This window comes from Curcuma longa, chromosome 21 (assembly GCF_044706935.1).
Source record: "Curcuma longa cultivar G26 ecotype Majalengka, Jawa Barat chromosome 21, ITB_CL_G26_1.1, whole genome shotgun sequence".
Taxonomy (NCBI): domain Eukaryota; kingdom Viridiplantae; phylum Streptophyta; class Magnoliopsida; order Zingiberales; family Zingiberaceae; genus Curcuma; species Curcuma longa.
The window spans coordinates 10,547,849-10,559,860 of record NC_133881.1 but is presented as its reverse complement, the minus strand read 5'-3'; the positions used below and the strand labels follow the sequence as shown (position 1 = coordinate 10,559,860).

General features: G+C 36.2%; 1 protein-coding gene across 2 annotated transcripts in view; it reads right to left on the bottom strand.

Annotated features, from left to right (window-relative positions):
- LOC141815281 (structural maintenance of chromosomes protein 5) overlaps window positions 1–12,012 on the bottom strand; it is a 38,152-nt gene that overhangs the window by 17,167 nt on the left and 8,973 nt on the right. For both annotated transcript variants that reach the window (XM_074703205.1, XM_074703207.1), the window contains 11 exons: window positions 10,806–10,927; window positions 10,586–10,730; window positions 10,425–10,490; window positions 9,684–9,812; window positions 9,501–9,599; window positions 9,202–9,367; window positions 7,880–8,025; window positions 7,734–7,797; window positions 7,526–7,647; window positions 7,339–7,416; window positions 5,749–5,821 (listed from right to left, as the gene is read on the bottom strand). In XM_074703205.1, coding sequence (XP_074559306.1) covers window positions 5,749–5,821; window positions 7,339–7,416; window positions 7,526–7,647; window positions 7,734–7,797; window positions 7,880–8,025; window positions 9,202–9,367; window positions 9,501–9,599; window positions 9,684–9,812; window positions 10,425–10,490; window positions 10,586–10,730; window positions 10,806–10,927 — 1,210 coding nt within the window. The remainder of the gene's footprint in view (window positions 1–5,748; window positions 5,822–7,338; window positions 7,417–7,525; window positions 7,648–7,733; window positions 7,798–7,879; window positions 8,026–9,201; window positions 9,368–9,500; window positions 9,600–9,683; window positions 9,813–10,424; window positions 10,491–10,585; window positions 10,731–10,805; window positions 10,928–12,012) is intronic.

Here is a 12,012-nt window from a genome sequence, read left to right as displayed (position 1 = left end):
GGTAGGCACAAAAATGAGGAAGTCATTGTAGGATCAGATAAGCGCTAAAGGGGAGTGAATAGCACTTAAGGCGATTTTCCCCAGTTTCGAAATCTCGATTATAATAACTCGTAAATCAGATTGCAGCGGAAATAAAGTAAAGTAAAACAACACAAGTGACACATTTATTTTTACTTGGTTCACAGTCAAAGGCTGCTACTCTAAGGCTCACGATCTGTGATCGTTTACATATGGGCAATCCACTAAGAAACTTGTTTCCTTACGAAAACAAGTTTGTAACGATTACAAAAGCCAATGATAAATCCACAACTTTATCGTATTAACAATTATAACAGAAATAAATCGTTACCAACACCGAAGCTTCAAAGATCATTTTTCTGGCACGATTCCGACATTACGACGATTGGATGGATGTCGCTGCTCGCTCAGAATGTCATCAGCTCGACGTGACTTGATCTTGAATTGCTATGTAATTGTTGTCGAGAAGCGTCTATTTGAAGTTCCTTTATTAGACATTCCGATCAACTAGAACCTCATTCTGGTCAACTCCACGTAGTCCGCCAATCCACTATCATCGCAATTGACTCGGCCTTCCGATCGACTAGAACCTCCATTCTGGTCGACTCCGTGCTGACGTAGAGGGTCTTGATAGACTTCGACTTCCACTGCGTTTTTCCGATCTTGAGTCGCCTGGAATCCACATTCCGGTCGACTTGAACCTCGAATAGAATCGCCCGGAGTCAAAGACTTCACCTCTCCAATCTGCATTACAAGTTAGCTCCAAAAACATAGATAAACAGATTGAAGAATCAGTTCTATGAACTATTTCTTAGTCTTAACTTCAGATTTCCAGTGAAACCTTGGATTAGACCGACGCCTATAGTTCGACTCGAGAACGCATCCTGACCGACTCCTCTCGGGAGAAATTACCTCACTTGTCAACTAAGTCCTCCAGACTTATTGAACTTTCTGCTCAACTATGGTTTTTGGCCCTCAAGAATTTTCTACTAGGTCCCTCCTAGACTTCACCAAACCTTTGGTCCTCCTGACCGTACCCGCTTGGACTTTGGTCATGCTTCCTGGTCCTCCGACACTACATAGGCTTGCACCTGATACACTTGACCTGCCAAGTCTTCTGTCTGATCCTCCAGACCAGGACTTGTCCTTGCCTAGCCTCCAACTAGGACTTAATGCTTTTTGCCTAGCCTCAACTAGGACTTTACCTGTGCTCTCTGCACACTAGATCAGCTTGTTAGTCCAACAACACACTTAACTTGAATCTCGTGTCATTATCAAAATCAAGGTTCAATCATCTAGTGTTTCCCGCACCAACAGCCATCGGTTAAGCCTAGAGGGCCGAGCTAGGGCGATGTCTATTGCTTGGATAGCTTTGTTGTTGATTCTCGAGGGCGCATGGTGGTGCCCCGCCTCAACTCCTCATAGGGATTGTGGCAATGTTCTTCGCTCGGGTCGGATGATGGCGAGGGTGCTCCAAGTGGATGTCGAGTGATGACTCGCATCCATATATTTTCTACAAGTCGACTGAGTTTCTTCTATATTTACATATTTAACAGCTCAGCTCAATAGAACATCAAAATTTTTCATAGGCTTCTTTATTAAAGATCGAAAGAAACCCCCCTCTATCAACCCCTGAGAGAAGGCACTGACGAGTACTTCTAATGCAGCCAAAGGCACATCCTGAATAACTTGGTTGAAGCGGTGCACATACTCCTTTAGGGTTTCCCGAGGCTTCTGTTTAATGGCGAACAAGTCCATGAGCATCTTGCGGTAGGTCTTGCTGGTGGCGAAATGCCGCAGAAAAAAAAGTTAAAGTCCGCAAAGGACCGAATGGAGGCGGCAGAGAATCGGTTGAACCACCGTTGGGTCAAGCCAGCTAGCGTGGTTAAGAAAACATGGCACTTGATGTCGTCTGTATACTGATACAGTAAGACTGCATTCTCAAATCAAACTATATGATCCTCCAGGTCTGTAGTTCCTGTATAATATCCGAGTTATGGTGTTCGAAAATAGCAAGACAACTCTTCTTCTAAGATACACTAGGAGAAAAGAGTTTCTTCAGGTTCACTTGTTTCACCCACTCAAGGTCTTTTACCCTTAATAGGGTCCCTAGGCGGTGTTCCTCCTATTGTTGACTCCATAGAGACATCGCACTCCCCGGCCCTCCGGATTGGAGTCGCGGTGGGAGACCGAGGTGCTTCCACTGGTCGTTGCTGCCTTCGAACAAGAATCTAAGGCACCTCCGCCGATATGGACGGTATCCTTGAAGGTGGGGTATGGGCCATGAGCTGGTTCTAGGAGGTCGTCTGAACGGCAGTTGTCACAATCTTGTTAAATTCGTCAAGGGTCATGGTGATGATGGTTGATCTTCCAGGGTCATCCATCAGAATGTCCCAATTCAGAATCCTAGCTTAGTGTTCCCACAGACGATGTCAATTATGCTCCTGTTTGAGATCACCTCTGGATAAATCACCAGACACCTGACTTCTACGTTGACTAGGTCGCACGTAGTCCACGAACAGCTGGAAGAAGGTTGTACTCCTACAAGGCTTCAAAGAAAAGAATGAGGGTTAGAATAGAGATCAAGGGATGTCCTGGCTCAACCACTCCGATGCCCAAGTCAATTCGCAAGCAGGAGATGAAGAAGAAGAGTAGGCAATGAGGAAGAAATGTAATGTGTAGAGAGTGGTGTCCGCGCCCGTACCCAGGCTACGGAAAGTGAGTTCTTTTTATATAGTCATCAAAGGAGACATCACATCCACCGTAAGGAGAACATCTCATCGTAATAAAGAGGGTCCCATCACCCACGCCTAATATGGCAGAGAACCATGATGTATTAATGATGCGTTAGGTAACTTATTGTTCAACGTACTTCACCATCCCCATGTCGGTCAAACGGCTATCAGGAGGGAGGAGTGAAGGACATCATGTTAATGGAATGGAGCTACTTGAACAAGAGTGTTGATTCAGATAGATTGAGTCGATTGGGGAGTAGACCTCTGTCAGAGAGACCATGGAGTTGGTCAGGCAGATAGCCAATCGAGCATGGAGTCAGTCGGCATGGGGCCAATTGGACATAGGGCCAATCGACCAATCGGGCATTGAGCTAGTCGTGCGTGGAGCCAACTTCCTCATCCAATGTTTTATTTCCATCTGGACCAAACTTTGACTTTCTTGACCAAGGTATATCAGCCCATAACATAAAGATGTTTAAAAGCAAAATGATTGAAATGGAAGAGGGTGTTACGTGTTCTTTACGATCGTAAGGTATCTCTAAGCCTTAAAGAAAAGTTTTAAAAAATGATGATTAGACTTGTTATGTTATATGAAGTTGAATGCTAGATTATGCATCGAGCACACAAACAAAAAATGAATCACTGAGATGAGGATATTAAAGTGGATGTGTGAATATACGAGAATAGAAAGATAAAAAAATAATAATATTAAAGAGAAAGTTAAAGTTACCCCTTTTGAGGGAAAGCTCTAACATGCACAATTAAAATAGTATAGACATGTACTTAAGCGACCAATAAATGCCCCAAGTAGCCAATGTGAGACCATAATAAAAATTACAAAAGAGAGAGACTAAAGAAGACTTAATTAGCAATGATAAAACATGATGATAAAACATGATGAAATTCAGATAGATGATGAGAGGATCGAGTCTAATGATGTAAGAGGATTCATATAGAATAAAAGCTTAGTTGTTGCTGGTGTTATGTTTTCTTAAAAGGTCTCTTATATTTATTGGGATAAGTTAAGCCTTGAGACTCAAGAGACTTTGTCCTATAGTTTGCTTTATAAAGGGACATAGATCCCTATGCCATGAATTATTCATCACTTTAATAAAATGTCCTTTTGCACAAGTTTTGATTATGTGTGAGCCCCCTTCTCTGTGACAAATTGTTTACAACATTCCTCATGTCGCATCAAGTGGTATCAGAGCATTCCCATGATGCATCAAACATAATCTTCTATAGAGTTCAATGACATAATATAACCACATTAGTCAGCCCATAATAGTTGGGCCATAAGCTTTTGTTTATGTTATTGGATAGTTTGGAACATAAGCCTTTGTTCATGTTATTGGATAGTTACAATATTAAGTTTCATAAAAAAGAGTGCAAGTATTAAAGGATTATTAGGGGAAAATCGACGTAAGTGACTTGATAAATGTGAAAAAAGGAAAAGGTCAAAATATTACCAAAGTAACTAAATTGGCAAACAAGGCTTTTCAAGATTACTTGTAATTCTAAAACAATTTTTAGGTTTGTACTGACATGGACAAGACCGAAATATATAATGAGCCACCATCAGCTACAAGCCTTAAGAGACTAAAATTATCTAAATTTTCTTCAAACATTGATGGCCAAAGCAAAAAACAAGAACTACAACTCATGTCTCTAGCAATTTGAGATCAGCAACATGGATTGTATTCAACGATAAGTTCTATGAAAGATTATATACCTAATAATAGTTGAATCATTCAGATTTTAATTGTGTTTAGTTAATTTTTTTTTTATCTTTTGTCCATTACGCATTGCAGTCTGATTGATTGAACCAGTCTAATTATGAAGCTTAACAATTTCTCTCTAAACAAATTCTCATCCGCTGAACTTATTTTCTCTCTTTATCATCTATCTGGATTGTGCAACTTCTCGAGGATAGTAATCTTTTCATTTAATCTCTCCTACCTTGCGCATTCATCTCAACTTCCTATAAATAAAATGCACAAGAAAATTGTTCAACCAATTGATTCGCATTTTACAAAGAGTTTATAGATGTTGTTTAATGCCTGCATACCAAGTACATAAAACACCTAATTGAATCAAGAACACTGGCATCTTATTATTTGAAGCCTTAAAGGTTCAATTTAAGCTACTACGCTTGCTATCATGATGCTCCTCAAAGAAAAGCAAAGTCATCAAATAAAGGTTTATATTGTAAATCATTTTGAAGAATTTTTAAATTGTGAATAATAAATTGTAAAGTTTAAATAAAAAAATATGAAATAAAAAAATTCTAATTAATTCAGAATAGTTTGGATATCTAAAATATTATAATATTTCATTGAATTGTATACAATAATAATAGTAGAGATGAAGCTAACGTAAATTCATAACAAGAATATATTCATATCTTATATCACAATGTCAAATTATATTATATTTCATTCCATAAAGACAGATGAATTCAGCAATAGGAAATTTTACCATCAAATGCTTTACACTTAGAATAATCATCATCATCAAATGAAGGTCAACTTCACTATGACATGATTTTTAACTCACCATCGACTTCACCCTTAATATTATTTTGTATATGGATATGATAAAACATGTCATCCTCAGTTATTTATAGGCGTCAAGTCCACATGGGCTCTAGTCCCTTGTTCCCACATGACAACATTGGTTGTTTATTTTCTTAATGGGTTATATTTATTTTTTTATATTTTTAACTTTAATAAGTTTTCTTACTTATTTTTGAAATCTTATTTTATTTGGATTAAATGTATTGAATAGAACCAAATTCTAGCAGTTCTTTTCATTTTCAATTCATATGAAAGACCTATATAGTGAAATCTCTCATACGAATCATGAATACTGACTATTACGTATAAAAACTGCATTGCATAAGCTCGTCATCAATTTCTAGTGAAATTACATAATATCTCAAGAACATATGCATGGAAATTCAGAGAGGACTTGTGAAGAATAGAAATGAACTTACAGTTGCTAAAATGTGTAGCAGTTAAGATAGCAGATTTCTCATGTTGCTTGAGATCAGCCTCCATTTCTCTGATCTATAACATGGCCACATTAGAACAATAGTATTATCAGCAAACTAAGTGGTTTGTGACATTAGAATTAGTCACATACAACTGATAGTTGCATAAAAATGTAACATCTCATCATACATATATCCACAACACAGTTTGACCCTGTTTTCAACAGTTATTTTCAACTTACTTTGCTGAAATCACTTGTGGTACCTGTAACAATATTGTGTTCTATCGCAGAGCACATTTATGCGCAACCATCACAATTACACCCAACTTTATAGACAATGACGATCAGTGAATTAGTCATTGCAAATAAAACTTTGATTGTTTAGTAGGATCTTAATAGAAATTTGTCAATATCCAAGTTAAAGCTTAGAGAAACTTGATATTGTGATTTACAATGTAATGATGGATAGATCGTGCCATGATAAAGTTGACTGGTTAATTTTACTTGTACCAAAAGTTCAAGATGTTACAGGGACCAATCTAAACTTCTATCTTCTTTAACATAACATACCCCTCCTATAGGGAGGGAGACTGTCAGATCAGATCACCTTAGTCTAACACATGGGTTGAGCGAAAATTGGGACCACATACTTTTGGTATACTGACAGTAGGAGGAGATTTAAATCTAGGGCCTCTAGATCATGTTAAAGTTGACCAAGTGATGATTTGTCCCAAAAGCTCTAACTATTAGAAAAGTGATAAATATAAACTTATACTATTAAGAACAATGAGATGAAGGCAAATGTCAGAACTAAGCCCAACCATCTTCTATGGCAATAAATGCTACTGTATGATTAACATTACCACTACTTCAAAACCTTTCTGAGGTCTTTTAAACGTTGAATAACTTAAGCAATTGGTTCATGCTCTTGATCTTGAAATCTTATTTTCCTGTCACAATACTTGCACTTTGAAGACTGCTATCTTGCCTGCTCTACAAATAAGAGCTCAGACTAAAGATAGCAGCAAAAGTACATAACTAAAATTACATTAGTTAATCTATAGGATCCATTATCTAAAATTACATTAGTTCATCCATAGGATCCCTTATCCCTGCTGCATCTTGTAATTCCCATATATGACAAATTTTATTTCCATGCATATCCTCACCACCTTATTAGGAATCCTTAATTTTGAAAGGGCAGCCCGGTGCACGAAGCTCTCGCCATGCGGGGTCCGGGAAAAGGATCCATTGTACGCAGCCTTACCTTGCCTTTGGCAAGAGGCTGTTTCCAGGATTTGAACCCGTGACCTCTAGGTCACATTGCAGCAACCTTACCGTTGAATCCTTAATTTTGAAGAAATTATTTATTTGGGTATTGACAAACATAAGAAAGGAGAATAAAAGAGCACAAAAGAGAATTAACCATAGGATAACACACTTGAGTGATGCAAATAATAGTTAAAATTATAATGCATGCAAATAGCAATTAACCATTATGTGTGGCAAACACGTCCACGCTTAGCAGCCCACTGAAGAACCTATAAGCAATCACCAAGCCAAATTGTTAAGATTATTTCAGTACGTTTACCTTTCCGTCAAGCTCTATGGACAGCATGTGCTTCTCAGCGAAATTCCATTTCAGAGCAACTGCCTCCATTAGAGAAGTCTGGAAAAGCAACAGAAACTTGAGAATATAAATAAGTGGCTGACAAAACCATTATAAAACTAAAAGTGAGTCTTAGGTGCAGCAAATATGTATGTGGATGCAGCCTGACTTTTAAATTAATTGCCAGTTGGAAGCGTTTCTCATTCAACTGGATGACTCGATCGACAAGTTTTTGTGTGCCTAACTCCACATCCTCTTTGCTGATGGAATCAAGTTTGCATCTCCTTTGTACTGAAAAAAGAGCAGATCTAAATCAACCATTTTATACAATTTGGTTGTCCGACTAAAATACACATAGGAAATACTTCAGCACAGACCAATAAGACGTTCCATATCAGTGCGCCTCTTCTTCTCAAGTCTATAGGTCTGGGTCATTTGATCCTGTCAAAATTGGAGAAGAAAAAAGGTTAACATAAAGCACAACATGGAACTGGGCAATAATGCATATCTTTGGGAAACAAACCCGTTGTTTGTGCAAATTAGCTTCTTCATCTTCTAATTGCCTTTGGCGTGCCTGAAGCACTTTCAAGTTCTCTTCCAGTCCTCCAATGGCATGCTCAATTTCATCCTTCAAAGATTTCAGTTTCTCTATGTCACTAACATCCACACCTAAAATGAAAGTAACAATTAAGAAAACTAAGAGCAATGCATGCTTGCAAGGATACTGTTGAGGTAGAAAAAGAATAGGCATCACTTTATTGAAAGATGAGGTATATCTGTATACAAGACTAGAATCCATGTTAGGAAACTATCTACAATTAAGAGGTTAATAAAACTAATTAATAGCTAACATAATTAACAAATATATACTGCTATATATACTAATATGATATCATATATACAGCTAACAGTCTCTCACAAGTTGGAGCATAGATATTAATCATGCCCAACTTGTCACAAAGATAAGCAATCTGAATCTCATTTAGAGCTTTTGTGAAGATGTCCTCTAATTGTTCATCAATCTTCACATATCTTGTAGAAATCAAATTTGGTTGAATCTTCTCATGAACAAAATGATAATCAATTTCAATGTACTTAGTTCACTCATGAAACACAAGATTCGATGCAATATGAAGAACAGTATGATTATCACACTACAGTTTTGTTGGTACTGAAGCCTTAAGTCATACTTCAGTCAAGAGTTGATATATCCACATTATCTCACATATAGACTGTGTCCTGACCCTATATTCTGACTGTGTCCTGCTTTGAATCATCTTTCGAAGAATCATCAGTCAAATGACTATCTTAATCAATACTACGTATATAAAGACAAACAGTCTTACTCCGATCCAAATAGTTCAAACAATTCAGTTTATGGTCTGTGATTTTAGACATCACAAGCACCACATCCAACATAATAGAAGATTTATTCTGAGTTATAATACTTTATCTCAAAAAAAGTCAAATAAGAGAAGAATCTAAAAGAAGACCAAGACGCATCGATTGATGAGAGATGAGATGAGCGCAAGGCCGCAAGCTCGTCGGATTGGTGCGCACGCGAACAGGTGGAAAACAAGAGGGTAGCAGCGGCGAGGATGAAACCCTAATTTCGAATCTCTAATGCCCTGATACCATGTTACTTGAGGTAGAAAAAGAATATATATCACTTTATTGAAAGATGAGATAATATATACAAGACCATAAACTCATCTTAGGAGACTAAACACATCTTAGGAAACTATATATATATATATATATATATGGTATCATATATATAGTTAATATGGAATCATATATACAACTAATAGATACCAATAACTAAAGAAAAGATTAGAAACATACTGCACGAGAAAAGTCGTGAAGGGTGGACTGAATCAACAGATGCTGAAATGTGGCCGCCATACTTTGATCTGGACCACCTATAATGACTTTCTGGAGTCCAAAGATCCATTATGCCAAGGCTTGAAACCTCATCTGCCCTTTGGTCAGTGGCATGGGTACCAATGTACTAGATAGTGATGTAATTATACACAAACAAGTCAGTCAATGAAAAACAATCATTTTTCCATAATTCAGTAAAAACATTTAAGATATAGACAGTACTATAAAAATACAACTATGGTTAAACAAAGCAAGAATACCGAGTGCTCCAAACCAGCTTGGCTAATCAAAACATCTTTAACGGCATCAGGAGCATCAAAAACTTGATCAAGCCTATTGCAGATACCTAGCTCACGCATCTGTAATAAATGAAGAAAAATACTCATAAATAAGTTTCAGTCTATAAATGCCAAGTATCAACTGAATCTGTTGGTTTCAGTTACCCTATTTGAAACTTGAAATGTCATTCTGTTGGTCCCTCTATTTTCTACATAGTTCAGAATTGGGACATTGCAAGATTTCAGATTCCTAACCAGGAAATCCCTATCCTCAGGATCTTGTGTTATGAATGACTGCCACAAGAAACAAAAATATAATCAATCAACTAGAAGTCCATCTAGTTAAACAAGCTAAAAGAAAGTGTTTAGAAAGGTCATATAATGATATAAACAAAATGCCATGACTTCCAGCTATCTTGTGGTACATGAATCTTAACCCACCATTGACTAAGACCATAACAAAGCTGAAAAAAGTTGTGCATCTATAAAGCAGTAAAACCAAAAAACAAGTAACAAACTAATAAAAAATTTATTAAAAAAACTGGATTTAAATTATTCATTTTCTGAATTAAAACAAATTCAAAAAGGACCATGTAAATATTAAATTGGCAATAAAAATATTTGATAATTCAGGATAATAGCAGCCAATGTTCAAGGTGTTACAGTTGTTCAGAAGTAAATTCCACCTTCACCTATGTGATATATAAGACCATTGACTGGAGACTGAACCTCCAGTTAATCTTAGTCTTCATTTGGCCAATGATGTAAAGGTTGTTATAACTAAACTTATTTCAGAAAGGTCACCTTATAAAAAGCATTCTTCAACATAAATTAGAAACATTTGCTAACAACCAAGGAAAAAAAGAATACAAAACTGAAACAAGCCAATAGGTAAAATCATAGTACCTTCCATATGTAGTTAGGCACATGATTTTCCAAGTAGGTTGCATGACTCATATCAGGAACATTTACCTAAGAAAAACCATCAGATTTAGTCCAAATTACAAGTACTTCAGAAAGGAAAGCTGTCAAATAAACAACTGTAGTACAAAAGTTAATGAGCATACCTCCAGGAGAACAGGCCCATATACTTCTTTCTTCAGCTCTCTTCGATGTTCTTGAACCCATTTGTAAGCTTCAAATATTTTATCTGCACCTGAATTTCGTAGAGCTTGAAGAAGTTTATTGTTGTTATTTTCCATCTCCCTCAACCTAAACAATTGCAACCAACCACCATTGATAATGACAAAACATGCATTTGATCATAAATCTGCAAAAGAAAATTACCTATCAAGGTACTGCCTCAAGATCATTTTCTTCTGAACTAAAATACTCTCTTTCTCCTTCTTTTGAGACTTCACTTCATTCGCACTAATGCGGAGCTCTAATACCTGATTGCCTATATTTTCCTGGTCATTTTGCATCAAATTTATCAAGCAATGAAATTGTTACAACCAACAAATAAGTGTATAATACATTTCTCCCATTTGAGCTATGACATTCTAGATTGTGCACAATAACATGAAGATGAGTAATTGAATATCATTTTGAATGTACCCTAACAATTTTGTCTCAACAATAGTTTACAGTATGAGCTAATAAAAAGAATCTAAGACGAATTCATTTCAAATGAAGACCATTAAAATGTTTTCAGCTAATAAAAAGAATCTAAGATGATTTCATTTCATGAAAATCATGAAAATGTTTTCAATCTGTCAAAGATTATAGTGAATCAAGTGACTACAAGCAGAGTGAAAATTCAAGGCCACGACTTAGTTTTGAATAGTTAGCTACTTAGCTACAGTTTTGAAACGACATGTAGTGATGATTTCTGTTCTCTATGTTTCTCAAGTAACTTATCATAAACATGGAGCTTGAATCAAATATATTTTTATGGTCGACATATGATAGAAAAGGTAGATACAGAAATTGCAACAAAACTCTGTGTATTCTGGAGGAGAATCCGAAGATTTTTATTACTATTTTTTATTATTTTAAAATTTTTGATATTTAGAGTAGTTTTGAAAATTTCTTTTTTATATTTATTTTATTTTATTTTTATTTTTAGTCTGTTTAGGAATTTTAAGATTTGGAGTCCGTTAAGATTTTTACCTTCTATTAGGATTTTTTCTTTCATTTTTTTATAAGGTAAGATTTTAGATCTATATAAACCATTGTCTAGTTAATGTTAGAAGAAGTTTTTGGTTTAATAATATTTTTAGACAGTGCCGTTTATTTCCCTATCTCCTGGTATTTTTCCAAATCAACAAGTTTTAGAACATTGTTTCTGGTGTTCACAATCGATCAACGGAATTAATATTGCCCACATGATAATCGCTATCTCGTCCGACGTCAATTAGTATCAGAGCTCTCAGATCTGATAGATCGTCGTCGTGATTGTGACAGGCAGGTTCCGGCTGAGGAAGTCTTGCACCGTGATCATAACATTTAAGATGAAATAATTCAAGATCTACAAAGACAAGTCACAAAGTTA